This window comes from Aotus nancymaae, unplaced genomic scaffold (assembly GCF_030222135.1).
Source record: "Aotus nancymaae isolate 86718 unplaced genomic scaffold, 86718_ANA_hifiasm-v0.15.2.pri h1tg000040l, whole genome shotgun sequence".
NCBI lineage: Eukaryota > Metazoa > Chordata > Mammalia > Primates > Aotidae > Aotus > Aotus nancymaae.
The window spans coordinates 13,168,464-13,186,567 of NW_026988454.1; the positions used below are offsets into that span (position 1 = coordinate 13,168,464).

At 35.4% G+C, this 18,104-nt stretch overlaps 1 protein-coding gene across 7 annotated transcripts in view; it reads right to left on the reverse strand.

The window, feature by feature from the left end:
* SCAF8 (SR-related CTD associated factor 8) overlaps nucleotides 1–18,104 on the reverse strand; it is a 218,261-nt gene that overhangs the window by 140,086 nt on the left and 60,071 nt on the right. For 6 of the 7 annotated variants that reach the window (XM_064360527.1, XM_012451797.2, XM_012451799.3 and 3 more), the window contains 4 exons: nucleotides 16,281–16,411; nucleotides 9,266–9,442; nucleotides 7,779–7,858; nucleotides 5,900–6,017 (listed from right to left, as the gene is read on the reverse strand). In XM_064360527.1, the coding sequence (XP_064216597.1) occupies nucleotides 5,900–6,017; nucleotides 7,779–7,858; nucleotides 9,266–9,442; nucleotides 16,281–16,411 (506 nt within the window). The remainder of the gene's footprint in view (nucleotides 1–5,899; nucleotides 6,018–7,778; nucleotides 7,859–9,265; nucleotides 9,443–16,280; nucleotides 16,412–18,104) is intronic. The other variant, XM_012451803.2, reaches the window with a different exon arrangement.

Genomic DNA, 18,104 nt, shown 5'->3' on the forward strand with positions numbered 1-18,104 from the left:
ATTGCAACCTCCACCTCCTGGGTTCAAGCAATTCTCTGCCACAGCTTCCCAAGTAGCTGGGATTACAGGTGCCTGCCACCATGCCTTTGCTAATTTTTTTGTATTTTTAGTAGAGACTGGGTTTCACCATATTGGCCAGGCTGGTCTCGATCTCCTGACCTCGAGTGATCCACCTGCCTCGGCCTCCCAAAGTGCTGGGATTACAGGCGTGAGCCACCGCACTCGGCCCAAATAAATTTTTAATTGTGGAAAATATAAACTACAGAGGACTAATAAAGGAATTATAGCATGAAAAATACATAATGGTACCTATTAAATGAACCTAGATTTTCACTGATAATTGGCATTAATAAAAAATGCTATAAAGAAAAAACAGGCCGGGTGCAGTGGCTCACACCTGTAATGTCAGCACTTTGGGAGGCTGAGGCGGGTGAATCACGTGGTCAGGAGTTCAAGACCAGCCTGGCCAAGATGGTAAAACCCTGTCTCTACTAAAAATATAAAAAAATTAGCAGGGTGCAACTGTAATCCCCAGCTACTCAGGAGGCTGAGGCAGAGAACTGCTTGAAGGTAGCAGTGAGCTGAGATCACATCACTTGACTCTAGCCAGGGCAACAAAGTGAGACTCCATCTCATTTAAAAAAAAAAAAAAAAGTATTTTGTATTTTTTAAAAATTATGGTCATATCTTACATGTATAAAGGCAACACAAAGCTCAAATACCAATACTGAAATCACTGATCTAGCAAAACCATTCTCAACATGGGTCTTCCCCAATTTCCTTCTCTCAGAATTCACAAAGTAACAGGAAGTACTGTGAAATATGTAAAATATTTCAAAAATTCTAATAAAAGTTAGGCAATGAAACCTGATTATTAAAATATTTAAAATTGGAACACTGCCCCTATGCCCCAGCCCCCTCCACATAGGAAGAAAATTGGAATAACTTGATATAACACTTAGTTGCTATGACTCTGATTAGCAATTACATATACAGACCACCCTCAGTATCCATGGGGAATTGATTCTAGGACACCCTTAAGGATACAGAAATCCTCAGGTGCTTAAGTCACTTATATTAAATGACACAGTATTTGCATATAACCTATGCACATCCTACCATATACTTTAAATCACCTCTAGATTACCTATAATAAAATACCTACACATAACTTCATGCATGTGGATTTGATGTAGTATGGAGGAAGACAGAGTACTACAGTTTTAACTGAGAAATGAGAAAACTTATGGGGGGAAATTGCGGATAAAATCTAAAACATGATTTTGCAAGTATCTCAGATCACAAGCTGGGAATAATTAAGAGAAAAAGATAAAACTTTTCTCTTGTTACAAACTCTGTGATTCTAAGTTATGTGAACTCTGAGTTTCAGCCTCCCTAAAAGGAATACAAGTATCTACCTACATTTGAGAACTGCTAAGGCAATACATGAGATTATAAAAATAAAAAAAAATTCTGTAAAGAATACAAAGACATATATTTACATGGTATCAGTTTAGGAAGACTAGAAACAATTCTGATAAGTTTAAGAAATTTAATGGTATTAAACAAGAGAACACAGGAGGTAACAGCTATCACTGAACTTAGATTTTAGGTATTGTGGTACTGTCCATCTGGATGTTAAGACAGGATTTTAGAAGCTCCATGCCTAGAAATCACTAGGCATATCCTTACCTATCAAAAGGCAAACAGTTTATTGGACTGATGAAGTACTGAATTTAAGTCACCTTAGTACATATGATTTTTCTAAACTAAGAGATGTGAGTACAATTTACTTCAATTATAAAATTATAATTTTATATAAGTGAAGTGATCTTGGCTACAATTTGAAATCTTTTTCATTTTATTCTCATGTCTCCATATTCCTTTAAAATAAAACAATTTGAAAGCAAGATCATGACTTCTATCATGTTCAAATCACACCAAACCAATTAGAATAGGAATTTGTTTACAAGGGAGTTTAAAATATTACTCTTAAAAGTAATGACATTTAACTAAAATGGAAGAAAAGAAAGCAGTGTAAAAATTAAGGGTCAAAAAGTTCATTAAAGAAGAGTTCCAAGTCTCTTAATTTATGATGTAATAGGTTCTCCAAGGACAAAGGACATTTTCAAAGTGTAGAAATAAATCAAAGCTAAAGTTAGAAAAAACAGCAGTCTTCTACTAGCCAAAGACCTATTCTATACCACAATATTGACCAAAAAGTTAGTAAAGAAACATACTCTTTCACAGCAAATCAAACAAATGTGACTGAAGTAGAACCTTGGCTTAAGCCTTTAAAGTGGTACAATTAACAAAAGAATTCTTAGCAACACAGCAAGATAATTTTCTACTTAATACCAAGCCCTATTATTTGGTCTTAAATCAGTGCTCATATATACACATCTTGTATTTCTTATATCAACATTCACCTTAAGCTCCCTATCTATCCCACCCCACTTGTTTTTCACCCTTAACTTTTTTCAATGAGTTAAACTTTAATGTAACCATCAGGATCCACTACAACAAATTTCAGTTTTTCAGTTTCTTTCTGAGCCGTTTTACCTACTTGAAAGATTGCTATTTCATTATTTTTATTCTTTCTTAGAGGTCTTATGAAGAACAAAGAAAATGTAATTTTAGAAAAGTAGACTAAAATTTATTATCTTGCAATTAGCATCGGATCCACTGGACTTTCTAACAAATCTAAGATATGTTACAAGATCTCAGAAATTTTATTTTCCTATACTTTGAAACATTTTTGTATTTTATCATTCCAGGAATATTTCCTTATTATTTATCATTACTTATCAATTAATTATTCCCAATTTTATGTCAAAAAAGACTAAAGGCCGGGTGCAGTAGCTCATGCCTATAATCCCAGAACTTTGAGAGGCCAAAGCGGGGGGGTCAGCTGAGGTCAGGAGTTGAAGATCAGCCTAACCAACATGGAGAAAACCCATTTCTACTAAAAATACAAAATTAGCCAGGTTTGGTGGTGCATGCCTGTAATCCCAGCTACTTGGGAGCCTGAGGCAAGAGAATCACTTGAACTCGGGAGGCGGAGGTTGCCGTGAGCCAAGATTCCCCCATTGTACTCTAGCCTGAGCAACAAGAGCGAAACTCTTGTCTGAAAACAAAACAAAACAAAAAGCAGGGGAGGGGGCCAGGCATGGTGGCTCAGGCCTGTGATCCCAGCACTTTCGAAGCCGAAGCAGGCAGATCAAGAGGTCAGGAGTTCAAGACCAGCCTGGCCAACATAGTGAAACCTCATGTCTACTAAAAATACAAAAAATTATTTGGGCATGGTAGTGGCTGCCTGTAATTCCAGCTACTTGGGAGGCTGAGCCAGGAGAATCACTTAAACCCAGGAGGTGGAGGTTGCAGTGAATGGAGATTGCACCACTGCACTCCAGCCTGGGCGACAGTGCAAGACTCCATCTCAAAAAATAAATAAATAAATAAATAAGACTAAGATAAAAAAAGGAAACCATAATGGAATTGTTGAGAAGGGTAATTCAATAGCGAAAAATTTAGTTTTAATACATGCCAAAATAAATACTGCATTATGTTTCAAGGAAATATTGCATTATGTTTCAAGAAAAAGACTGGATACACCATCTTGTAGTTTGCCTTTAGCATTCCTTGAACATGGCTGAATATTCGGATTTTTAATTTTCAATGGTTTTTTATTTTCATACAGACTAGACCTTAACATGTACTTCACGTGTGGTTAGAACTACATGAGTAAAGTGTGTAAGGTGGCACTATCAGTGCTATTCCTTTATCTAAGACACTATGACAACTTACAGGTAGCTATACTAATTTTTTCCGTATACTTACCCTATTTTAAGTACACTAAAGTAATTGGTTTGGTAGAGTGAATTACACAATTTATTATGTTTGTTACCCTATTAATATACTTTCCATTCTAAATCTGTCATAGGTTTTATACTATCTACCTTATGAAAACAGTTCTAGTTTTCTTTACCACTCCCTTTTCTTCATTAGATTCATTTCTGAATAAAGAGGCTTTTCAGAACTTCTATTCTTTTCAAAGGAATCTTATTACGGTTAAGCTGTGAAATTCTGGAACTAATATATGGAGTAATTAACTAAGCCCAGAGTTTTCTTTTTGGTAAATGAGATTCTTAAGACAGACTTGCTCTTTCTCAAGTTTATTTTCACTTCAATAACAAGCTGGTCAAGACTAATTGATTCTGTTGCAAGAGAGACCATTTAAAAAAAAAAAACTACTACCAGGATTTTAGTGCTTCTGCTAAACCTTCTAAAATGAAACTATGACTAAAGCAATTCAAAATGTGTTACATTTATAGCTCAACAAATCTGTTATTTGGATATACTCTTCCAGCACGACTACCTCCTGCCTCTCTAACAGTTCTTTCATTTTGTATTATTATACCACTGATGACCTGTTTGTTTTGAGCTACAACTTCGGTTTTTCTTTAAACAACATCTAAATGTTCTTAATTGTGTTCTATCTTAAACAACATCTAAATATTCTATCTTCACCTTCTGCATTCTCAGGCAGATATATTTGCTTGACATAAAATAAAATACTGCCCCTACTATGACCACTTATATCAGAATTATTTCCTCAAAAAAACGTTTGAAATTCCATTCTCATAATTCTAGACAGAGTTCCAACCCAGCTAATACCATTAACATCCATTTTATATTACTGTTTACATTAAAAAGCCAAGTTCAGAGCCCACCAATGTCTCAACTTTGCTCTCTCTTCCATCTAAAGTAGCTGTTCCCTCTTCCATGCTCCCATAGGCCTTCACTTGTACCTCCACGACAAAAAAAAAAGAATTCTGCCAGGTGTTCATACAGATGTATGTGCTCCATTAGAGAAGGGGCTACCTGATGCCACAACCTCTTTTCTGTTCATCTTTGTATGTATTATTTGCCTAATAAGGCATTGCTCATACTTTAAAATTTTTTGTGGTATTTTTATTAAACCCATTAATGCCAAAACTTTTTTAATGTTAGGAAGAAGTATGCTGGGGACGGAGAGGGGATTTCCTAATACTTTCATTCTGAACAGTTTACATGTGGAACTATGTCCTACGGCTGTGTAATGAATTTAATCCTGGCCCTACAATTTGACATTTGATCAATTAAAAGGTGCAATATTTTGTCAAAGATTATCAAATTTATAAGATAAAGTTAAAGGATTCTTACAACTCAAAAGGATGTTACATTTAGTTAGTTATAGGTGTTTTTAAATTCTTAGCTATGCATAAAATAACAGCACGTCTTGAGTCAGATAATATATAACATTAGCTGTATGTAGTACGCTGCTGCATTAGATGTTTAATCTAAGCAAACTTCAACTTCTTCTGGAGTAAAATGGGAGTCATAATGCCTATCTCATGAGGGTTAAATGTATCCATGCCTACCACATACCAAATAAAGTTCTTGCCACATAGTAAAAGCTATTACATTTTTAAACTCAAAGATAGCAATTTACATGGCCATCATTAACTGTCACCAATAATATAATCATCATTAACTTGATAGGGAACAGAGAGAAAAACACGTTAAGTTTTATGTGGTAATTCTGAACCCCCCCATCCTCTGTTCTCTACTTCCACTACACTGAAATAAATTTCTACAATGTGGATTCGTAAGTTACCGGAATACATTTTGATTACAGAAAAAACCATAAAGGTCCTGAAAAAAACTGGCCTTACTAATAATAATTGAAAAAATATCACCATAACAAACTTTAGAAAGAAATTAATTAGCAGGTAAAAGCTAAATAGTTGAGAAAATAATAAGACCAGTTTTTTTTAAAAAAGCCAACCCACAAAAATGCTAATTTATAAAATATAAATAGCAATAACTCTAAAGACCACAAGATGGGGTTATAAACCTTTTGAGGCTGTTGCTGTTCCAAGAGCTGCTGTCTGAGATGTTCCAGATTTTGCTGTTGTAGTTGTTCTGCTATCTGATGAAAAATGGAATTGTTCACAGATTCTGAAACGTGAGAACTAAAAGGAAAAACAGGTGGAAACATATTTTAAAGCCCACTAAAGATACTATGAAAATAACTGAGTATTCAAATACAACAAAAAAAAATGCCAATTAAATGAAACTACATGTTTGCTTTTTCTACTACTTGTTCAATATTCTACTACATGTTTGCTTTTGAAGTTTTAATGCCAAAAGTAGGATACTTCAGAACATGAATACACTAAAAGAAAAATAAATTCAACTGTATATCAACAGATGGATAACATGTCAGAGATGCTCAGCTGAAGAGCTGATATTACTGTCTCATGCTATTAAATACATATAAATTAGTGCTTTTTCATTAGAGCATATTAAGAAAATCTCAATAAAGTATTTATAAAAGTTTAAATATTTCAACATGGTCACTTTATCTCCTCTACGAGATAGAAAAAAGGTCTATCAATCAGTATGTGCAAAATCTACAATTGTAATTGATAAAAGTTTATAAAACTAATACTCTTCCTTTAGAAAATCATATACATTATTAGGTATGTTAACATAAGTAGACACTGTTTAGATAAGAAGAAATAATAGTTTAACTATATTCTTGGAAATTCACACCTGGAATACACCTGGGATTCTGGGTGCCACAAGGTAAGACATGAACAAAAAAGAGGGCATCCCAAAAGGGGCAAGCAGGATGGTGACAGGTCTTGAAACAGTTGGAAAAAAGTGTACTTCATCTGGAGCAAATAAACCTAAGGGGAAGAATGATACCTATCTTCAAATATTGAAAAGCTACATCTCTATAGTGGAGTAAATTTGTTTCCTTGCTTCAGAAACTAAAACGTGGGTCAGTGTGTATTAATAAAAAATAAAGAAAACAGGATTCAGTTTAACAAAATAACACACAATAATAACAATTAGTTAACTTCTCATCACAGAAAGCATTAAAATACTGGACAAATAAACTATCATCAGGACTGTTAACGGAGATTCTCACATTGTTTAGGACACTGATCAACATGATTTCAAATGCTGCTTCCAACTTTGCAATTCATAATCTAAAATACTAGTTTTAAATTTTGTCAAGGGGAATCATTTTACCAAAATGATACATTGTATTTAACACATTCTAAAATTCTGTTTTTGTGTATTACCCCAATATATACAACCAGTAACTTCTGTTTGAAACAAGAGATCCACAGACTTTCACCATTCATCCTTCTTCCATTCTCCTAACTTCTACCCCTGCCCCCTCCAACATCTTCCTCGTCCTAGTCCATTCACAAACCCTCACAGAACCTAGGGCACAGAAGAATTGTTTAGGGGGAAAAAAGTCACTGATTTAAATAAAAACATATAACACATCTTTAAAAAAAATAAATCCCTGTAACTCCAATTCTTAATTCTGAGTAGGTTGATGTGTTCCCACAATTTCATAAGCTTTCTAGAAATGGCCTTTAGCACTAGAAGCAAGCTTTATTCCTAGTATTCCAACCACTCTTACAATGAAGTTAAATAACTTAAAGCCTAATACAGAAAATATTACAACTGGATTTACCAATATGTATCAATGTTCTTAGAGGGAACTTTATGATACAGTCTATTTGCAAAGATCTGAAAAAAGATTTAAAATAATACAAGGAGACAAGACAGCATCTCTATCACCATTGTGTAATGTTAGAGGTTCAACAGCTTGAAATAGTAATCCCAACCTATTAAGTATACTTAGTAGCTCAGATGGCAACAACCCACCCAATATAAAAAAACTATGGCTATAAAGAAAAAATTCTTACAGTTGTGAAGTTGGAATTTCCTTTTTGGGTTCTTCACTATGCTCAGAATCTTCCCCAAAATCAAACCTATCCATCAACTTCTGGGGGAAAAAAGGAGAAACAGGCACATTAAAAAGTACTTCACACAAATATAAGTTACAAATGCTATTTTCCATGTCAATGACATTGTTAATTTATCTCTATCATTTAATGTGTCAATAAATGTTTTGTATCACTTTATATTATACTATTATAAAGTGCTTTATTTGAGTAGATTTTTCCTTTAAAGCATTTTGATATGTATTATCTTATGTAACAAAATTATGATAGAGGCAGGATAAACATTAATACTCAAATTTTACAGAAAACTAAGGTTTAAAATAATTAGGTGGCTTTCCCATGGTAATTCCCTAGATAAAACATCTAGGACCATAATCAATGGATCTATTCCTAGTATGGTTCTCAGCTTAGAATGCTATTATTCTTCTGAATGCTCAACTTAAAGGCTTTTTATGTGGTCTAGCTATTTAGTATTAGACTAAATTAGACATGGAAGCTGCTGGCCAAAAAAGTCTAAGTAATAATCCAATAAATCAGTATTTACTTTCTTTTAACATAATAGTACAAATTTTAAAAATATGAACACCACTTCCAAGCATTATGATACTCCCATAATTAACAAACATACTAAGAATATCACACACTAAATTATACATGAAAGATTTTAAATTTCAGAAACACTATCTTTTACAGTTAGGCCTTAACTTACCATCGTTACAGTACAGTGACAAACTGTAGAGAAGTTTTCCTTTAAACTTTTCACATATTGATTAGAGAATTTTAACTTTTGCAGGTCTAAATTACAGAACACAGTGACAGCAGCAAAATAAAATGTGGCATCCATGAAAGAAATCAGACAAGTTCAGAAAATAAGAGCTTGCCTCAATGGTGAATACAAGATTTTACTGACCAGTTATTTTTAGTCAAATGAAAATATTTTAAATGTTTCAAGAAAAAGCATTTTTTTTTTTTTTTTTTTTTTCGGAGACAAGAGCCTCGCTCTGTCACCTAGGCTGGAGTACACTGGTTTGATCTCAGCTCACTGCAACCTCTACCTCTGAGGTTCAAGCGATTCTCCTGCCTCAGCCTCCCCAGTAGCTGGGATTACAGGCACGCACCACCTAGCTAATTTTTGTATTTTAGTAGAGACAGGGGTTTCACCATGTTGGCCAGGCTAGTCTCAAACTCCTGGCCTCAAGTGATCTACCTGCCTTGGCCTCCCAAAGTGCTGGGATTACAGGTGTGAGCCACTGTACCTGGCCTAAGAAAAAATTTTTAATTATTGAATTTTCAGAAGTTTGAACCTTTTGTAAACTTCAGAATGTCTTATACAGTGTACAGGGGATATTAAAACAGTCTATAAAAATTCATTTATAGAATTAAAATCCATGAGATAGTTATAATATTTAATAATTCATATAGAGCCAATTCGATATTTTAGTTTCTACCTTGTTAAAGGAGACTCCCTGTTCTAAGGGAGTGAGAGTGTTGGCAGCCGCAGCTGCAGCTGTAAGTTGTGCTGTAAGAGCTTGCAACTGAACAACAAGACCAGCATCCAGGGCCTGCAGAATGGAAGGCTGGGGCTTCTGCTGTTGTATCTGTAAGGTTTGTATTAACTGTTGAAGCTGGAGAGAAAAAACAATTATTATAAAACAAGTGTTGGGTTTTTTTCTGTAAGAGTGGCTACCTAAAACTTTTAGTCAGTAAAATTAATCATTCCACACTCTCTTTGGAGATCAAGAAAAAAATACACACTGTTAATCACAGTAAATTTTTTTGAAGGTTGTGTACCATGTATTACACAGTCCTTAATAAGTTTGTCTTACTTCTGGAAAGTCAGCAAACTTTAAACAAAATAAAGTGATCTGTGACAACCAGTTTAAAAACTCATTACGAGCTGACATTTTTTTCACTAAACTTTTCAGCCCTTCTTCAATTAACTCTTTAAACTCTATAAAAGGACAAGCACTAAAAATAGCAGCAGCTTTTGCCATTACTCAGAATTACCATCTGAGCACACAGCTCCTGAAAGCAGGAGAGTGATGAAGAAATCTGTTTCTCAGAGTAGAGTCTGGCAAGTAGTTATTAATAATAAATAGCGTCATCTAGAGTTGAAGGCAACTCTTGCTGCCACTATGTACCCACTCCTGTTAAAAAACAGACACAACAGTAAGTTCTTTAAGAGATTCCACAGATAAGAAAACCCTATATACATCCCAGAAGTAAATGATAATCAATCCAGTTATAAGCCTGAGTTGAATCCAAAAATATTAGCTTAAAAGAGAAAAATGAAGACAGCAAAATTACTGATAACAAAGACAACTGTACTCTTGAAGTTCAACTTCTAGAAGGAGAGGGCACAAAAACTATGTAAGATGAAAGGAAAGTAAAAACAGCAACATTAGGAAACAAACTTGTCAGTTAACTATCAACTAAACATTTTCTATAAAAACTACTAAAATGATACCAAAGAAAATACAAAAATATATGACAGTTAAAAGTTACTGTAGTTAGGAAGGCCCAGAACAAAAAAGACCAAGATGACATTCTAAATCACTACGAGGAAGGAAGGGCGGGCAGAATGAAGAGAGAATGGGGAGACAGGACTGGGGGTGGTGGTGTGGGGAGGAAGGAAATGCCGTATTTCCCCTTTACACTTTTTAACTGCTTCTTTTCACATCTCCACTTTCCCAATGGCACTGTTATTCACTTGGTCACCCAAGTTAAAAAAAAAAAAAAAAAAAAAAAAACCACTGCAGCATCCAGTTTTTTTTCCTCTATTCTGACTTCATATTCGATCAATTACTGTTTTACTGACTGTTTGTACTATTTCTTTCAAAAACTTTCTTCTCCTGCCAAAAATATTTAATAGGCATCTTTTAAAATAAGAACACTTGCTTTATGAATTGTTTTCAAAATATTATCACGAAATAAAATTACTAACTCTACAATTTTATCTAATATCCAGTTAATATTCAGTTTCCAAACTGTCTCAAAAATGTAGAAAATATATTCAACCTAAGAGTACACATTGGTTTTTAAAAATATTTTTAAGTCTAGAATGGCTCCATGTTTTTGAGATTGTATTTTCAGAAAGTATACAACCTTACTATTTTTCGTAATTATCTCCTTTTCAAAACCACTATTACAAAAAGAAAGTTATTCTGCCTCTAGACTTCTCTCCTCTCTAATCCATGTGAAGTACTGTTAAGATCATGTGACTTCAACATAAAAAGTCCCTGGTGATTCCCCCACTGCTTAGCAAATGAATGGTTTATCTCTCAGCCCACTATTTATAGTTTTCACAACCTAGGTCACACTTAAGTCTGCCATTTAACTTTGTCATTAATAGCTTACACAGACTCTTAGACAACTCAACTCTACAATATTTTTTGTATATCCAACGTTGTAATGCTTCTGTACATCATTCATTCAATCCACAAAAAAAACATATCAACACCATCTATAACCTAGACACTGGAGAAGCAGCAGTGAAATGCAAAAAATTCTTGCCCTAGATTAGCATACATTCCAGTGGGAAAAGAGAGGAAAAACAAGCAATTATATAACATAACAGAAGGTAGTATGTGCTAAGGAAGGAAGTAAGTAGAGGTGAGGGAGAACAGAGTGTAAAGAATGACAGGTAGAGTTTACAGTTTTAAATAGCAGTCACGATCAGGCACAGTGGCTCACACCTGTAATCCCAGCATTTTGGGAGGCCTAGGTAGGCAGATCACTTGAGGTCAGGAGTTCAAGACCAGCCTGGCCAACATGGTGAAACTCCATCTCTACTAAAAATACAAAATTTAGCCAGGCATGGTGGCGTGCACCTGTAATCCTGGGTACTTGGGAGGCTGAGGCAGGAGAATTGCTTGAATCCGGGAGGCCAAGGTTGCAGTGACCCGAGATTGTGCCATTGCACACCAGCTTGGGCAACAGAGCAAGACTCTGTCTCAAAAATAAATAAATAAATAAATAGCAGTCATTGAAGGCCTTATTAAAGTGACATTTAAACAAAGACTTACAGATGAATATAGGAGGAAAGTGGGTTTTCAGTATAAAAAACATCAAATGCAGAGATGTTGGGGCAGGATTACAGGTAGTTTATGTAAGAAACAACAAAAATGCCACTATGGCTGCGATGTAACCAGTCACAGGGCGAAGGAGGTGAGAAACGAAGCAAAGTAAAACATAAAAGCAGGGGTGGGGGGCAGGCAACATAAGCAAGTCTTATCATTAGAGAAGTCTATGAATTGGTGACAACAAATGTTGGGAAGGGAAAAACCGATTAAACTGAGAACATACAAGGACCAATGAAGTGATTGTTGACAGCTGGACTTTTAGCACAGGTGTGATGGCTCATGCCTGTAATGCCACTGACTTGGGAGGTGCAGGTGAGAGGAGTGCTTGAGGCCAGGAGTCCGAGATCAGCCTGGGCAACATAGTGACATCCTGTCTCTATATAAAAATAAAAAATTAACAAGACATGGTGGCTACAGGTTTAGTCCCAGCTACTCAGAAGACTGAGGTGGGACTGCTACAGCCCAGGAGTTCAAGGATGCAGTGAAATACGATTCTAATACTGCACTCCAGTCTTAGTGACAAAGCAAAACCCTGTCTCAAAATAAAATCAAAGAAAACAACTTGGGCTTTTACTCTGAGCGAGACAGGGAGTCAGTGGAGGATTCTGAGCAGAGTCATTGCATGAACTCTTAGGTATTAAAAGGGTCTCACTGCAGTACTGAGAACAGACTGTTGTGAAGCAAGGGTGGAAGCCCCATTAAGAGGATTCTGCAATAAACCAGGTGGGAAATGATGGTGGCTTGATTCTAGGAGCTAGTGATTAGGTGGTGAGTTAGTGACTCAGAATATATTCTGAAGGCAGAGGATTTCTTAACAGATTTGATCTGAAGAACAAAAGGAAGAAAGGAATTAAGGATGATTCTTAAACTTCTGAGTATGAGCAAATGAAAAAATCGCATTTCCACTAACTGAGATGAAGATGAAGGTGGAGCAGATTTTATCTGAAAGACTGAGAATTCATTGTTTACTCTCAATTGTCTCTGTCTATGTAGCTCATCCTTAGCATCCATTTCTTACCCATCCTTTAAAAAACAAATTTAACTGTCATCTGTACAACAGAACTTTCCTGAACCAATTATTCAAGCTAAAGTATTATCTCTAGTTCTGAATTTCCAAAGCCCTTCTTTTCTAAACTTCTCCCATGATTATAAATTTTAAATGTAATTACATGTATGTATTCCAATTAATCTTCACTATTAAACTTTAGGCTTCCAGAGGTCAGAGAATGTTTCTTATCTTGTATACTCCAGAACAAAGTACAGTGCCTCAAACACTGCAGGCCAAAGTAAATGTCTGCGGAAGGTTGAATGAATGAAAAACCACCAATGAAGTGATACAATATCACTGAACTTCAGAGACCAAATAAGCTCTACAAAATTTTAGTTTGGTTGGAATAGTGAAGGAAGGGTGAGAGGTAAGAAAATTGGAGAAGTAGATGATAAAGTAAAAGGGGGAGCAACACAAGCAAAGAGAATACTTACATTAATTTAGAGAAATCTATGAAACTCTATAATCTAAGTAATGAAAAATATCAGGAAAAAATAACAGGTTACATTGAAAATAATTCTCAATACCACAAAGTTGGATTTTATTCTATGTATAACATGCAATTATTGCATGTTCCTGAGCATATATTTAAGATATATGAGATCATTTATAAAGATTAGAATTGCAAAGAATTAAAACGATGGATCAAAAAGGGAAGAGAAGCAGCAAAGGGATCAAATGCTATGTAAAAGAGCATTATTAATAGTCCAAAAATGAAGAACTAGGGTAACAGAAATAAAAAGCATAAACTCCAATAAACCTAAAGCTTTTAAAAAGAGCAAAAACACAACACAAAGTCAGATGTGCATGCCAAAGTTAGTTTTTTAAAAAATTATGTACAACTATGAAAAGCAAAATAGACTGTTTCTAATAATAAATATTTACTACTAAAGTTTACTCAGGAAAGGTAGGATAAGTGAATACAAATAACCAAAAAAAGAATTGAAAAATGTTATCAAAAATTAATCTCCCTGAACACATCAAACCCTAGAGGAGTTTTTGGTTTTCTTTTTTTTATGAGATGGAAGATGGAATCTTATTCTGTCACCCAGGCTGGAGTGCAGTGGTGTGATCTTGGCTCACTGCAACCTCCACCTCTCAGGTTCAAGCGATTCTCCTGCCTCAGCCTCCTAAGTAGCTGGGATTACAGGCATGTGCCACCATACCCGGCTAATTTTTGTGTTTTTAGTAGAGACGGGTTTTGCCATGTGGCCCAGCAAGTCTTGAACTTCTGGTCTCAAGTGATCCACCCACGAGGGCTTCCGAAAGTGTTCGGTTTACAGGCCTAAGCCAACACACGGGGCCCCTAGAAGATTTTCCCTTAAGTTCATCCAAACCTTCCAGAGGCAGGAAACACTCAGGTTATACTGCACAGAATACAGAAAAAGATAACCATTTCTAAATTGATCACACAAAGCAAGCAATAATCTTGATTTAAAAATAGAATAGTAATAAAAACTAGGGACCCATCTCAGTAGAGTTGCAAAATTGTTGCAAATAGAAAGTAGTTGTGAAATAGCTTATACTTCAAAGCAAAACAAAAATTACACGATATTTAAATATACTCCCTCAAAGGAGAGTGTGAATTTGCGAGTAAGAGTGAAAGAGAAAGAAAAAGAAAGAAAGAGGGAGGGAGGGAGGGAAAGACAAAGACAGAGAGAGTGAGAGTGAGAGAGAGTGTGTGTGTATGTACAGGACTTGAATGCTGAATCATTATAAGAAAGTTGAATAATTGAAAAACTATGCTATTATCTCCACTAATAAAATTTTAAATCAAAACCCCACAAAACACTATCATCTAGAAAAAGCAGAATATGCTCCTAATAAAGAACATATATATCAAAACAAAACCATCATTATAGTAGAACAAAAACAAGGTATTTCAATTTGCATCTGAAAAAAGTAACAATGACTATACTATCATTATTACTATTATAATCTCTTCTGGAACTTAGTGCAATAAATTAAGAAAACTATATATACTGGCCGGGTGAGGTGGCTCACGCCTGTAATCTTAGCACTTTGGGAGGGCAAGGCAGGCGGATCATGAGGTCAAGAGACTATCCTAAACAACATGGTAAAACCCGGTCACTACTAAAAATACAAAAATTAGCTGGGCGTGGTGGTGCATGCCTATAGTCCCAGTTACTCAAGAGGATGAGCCAGGAAAATCGCTGGAACCCAGGAGGTGGAGGTTGCAGTGAGCCAAGACAGTGCCACTGCACTCCAGCCTGGTGACAGATGGGGACTCCGACTCAGAGAAAAAAAAAAAAAAAAAAAAGACAGAAAGACAGAAAGAAGGAATGAACAAAAGAGAAAGAAAGAGAGAGAGAAAGAGAAAGAAAGAAAAAAAGAGAAAGCAAGCAAGCAACATGTAAGTACTTAAACTGAGGACACAAATTATCATTAGTTACAAATAACATAATTTAACTGGGAAATGAAAGAAAATCAACTGAAAACTAAGAGAAACTGGTACTGACTATAAAAATCCAATCTATCCAAATATACTCATAGAAATAAATCTAAGAAATCTGGAGAATCTACATTTAAAGAGCTACAAAGCTTAATTAAGAGCCATAAAAGATCTGAACAATAAAAGTATGTATTAGCTACAATGGAATAACTTGGTATTATAAAGATAGCAATCTTTCCCATTCTTTGAGTCAATTCATACATGATGTGTGATTCCCCTCTAGTCCTGAAGTTGTAGCCACAGGAGCCACCTTCTATTCCTACAATACACCACACTGCCTCCCACCTGAGGACCTCTATACTTGAAATTCTATTTCCTATCCTCTGCCCTGCCATGGCTAGCCCATTTCAAGTCTCGATTCAAATGCCACTTCCTCAAATACGCCTCCTGTTGGCTACCCTCTACTCCTGACCCCTTCCCCCAAGTATCTAGTCACTCTGTAGATTTATCCTTTCTTAATGTCACTTATCACTACCTACAATAAATCTGTTTTTTTTGTTTTTTTTTGTTTTTTTACAATCTGTTGCCCTTAAGATAGGAGAAGGTCTTCTCTAAGATAGGACTTTTGTCTTGTTACTGGGTGTGTGATAGCATCTAATAATATTTGGCAAAACTATGTGCTAGTTTCAGATTTTGGTACAGAATAAATGTTTTATAAAATAATTTTTAATGACATGAAAGCATTCATGATACATTATTAAATATGACTTCAGTAACAAAGTATGTAACAAAACAAGTAACAAAATAATGGTCCCATTTTTATAAAACTAAAAAAAGTACATATTCTCTAGGTGGTATGTAACACATTAGGAAAATACTAAATTCTAAATAATTCTTGACATAACAGAAAAACTGCTCACCTGCTGGCCTTGAGGACTTTGTAAGATCTGAGCCACAGCTGCAAGTGTATCTGTATTTGTTATCTGAGATACCCACGGATCAGGTAAGCCTTGGACCACGTTGGCCGGGGTAACAGGTGTCACCGGAGTTCCTTTTAAAAAGAACATCATACCCACCAAATAAATATGTAAGTAAATAACTAAGACTTGAAAAGGCAGAATAATTAGTTTTATTATTTGTATAAAATACATGCACACATATAAGTGTTTTTATTTTATTGTGTCCACTTTGAAAACTCAATTAAAATCTTTTACTGAATTAGGTAAGTTACACATACACACACACACACACACACACACACACACACACACACAAAAAAAAAAGGATTTGTCCAAATTTGTCCTCCTCAATTAACTAAGTTACTACAGTGTCCCCATTTATGCTTGGGAGATGTGTTCGAGGAACTCCAGTGGATGCTTGAAACCATAACACCAAACCCTATATATACTATGTTTCTTTTCTGTATGTACATATATACCTAAGATAAAGGTTAACTTATAAATCAGGTACAGTAAGAGATTAACCACAATAATAATAAACTATACTACGACAAAAGTTATGTGAATATGGTCTGTCTCTCTCTCCCCCTCTCTCACTCTTTTCTCTGTCCATCAAAATATCTTACTGTACTATACTCACCTACTTTCAGACTATGGTTGACTGCAAGTAATTGGAACCATGAAAAGCAAAACTGTGGATGTGGGAAGACTACTGCACTTTTAAAAAGTCTAAAATACTTAACAGCCATTAAAAATCTTACTTTAGAGACAAAAATTCAGTAACATGAGGAAATAATCAAAATACAATCCAATAAAAAAAAAATTTATAATACAGTATATGCAATACAAAACCACATTTGGGCCAGGTGTAGTATGGTTCATGTCTGTAATCCCAACACTTTCAGAGGCCAAGGCAGAAGGACCGCTTGAGCCCTGGAGTTCAAGAACAGCCTGGGCAAAACAGCAGGGCTTCATCTCCACCAAAATAAAGAAAAAAAAAATTAGCCAGGCACGGTAGTGCACGCCTGTAGTCCCCCCTACTTAGGAGGCTGAGATGGAAGGATCACTAGAGCCAGGAGGTCAAGGCTGCAGTGAGCTATGATCACACCACTGCACCCCAGCCTGGGTGACAGAGCAAGGTCTCAATAAACATCAGTTTTTATACACACACACACACACACACACACACACACACTACAAAATGCTGACCAATTTAATTCTTGTAACTATGATTTAAAAAAGAAAAAAAAATTTTTTTTTTTTTTTTTGAGACAGTTTCACTCTTGTTGCCCAGGCTGGAGTGCAATGGTATGATCTCAGCTCACTGTAATCTCCGCCTCCTAGGTTCAAGTGATTCTCCTGCCTCAGCCTCCCCAGTAGCTGGGATTACAGGTGCCTGCTAACACACCCAGCTAATTTTTGCATTTTTAGTAGAGACAAGGTTTCACCATATTGGCTAGGCTGGTCTTGAACTCCTGACCCCAGGTGATCTGCCTGCCTTGGCCTTCCAAAGTGCTAGGATTACAGGTGAGTCATTACACAAGGCTGGAACTATGATAAAAATTTTTATCATAATCATTTAAATGCCTTGAGAGAACATGATTTTGAAATTTTGGTTTCGTTAAATAATTTTTTTCAGGGTTTAAAAATACTAAGCCCCCTAGTATCCTATAAATACCAAGTTGATATAAATGCAAGTATAAGAGGTTACAGACAACCTACATCAGGAAAAACCTAATTGACACACCAAATTTCTAAAGTTCATTATATTTATGTTTCTGCAGA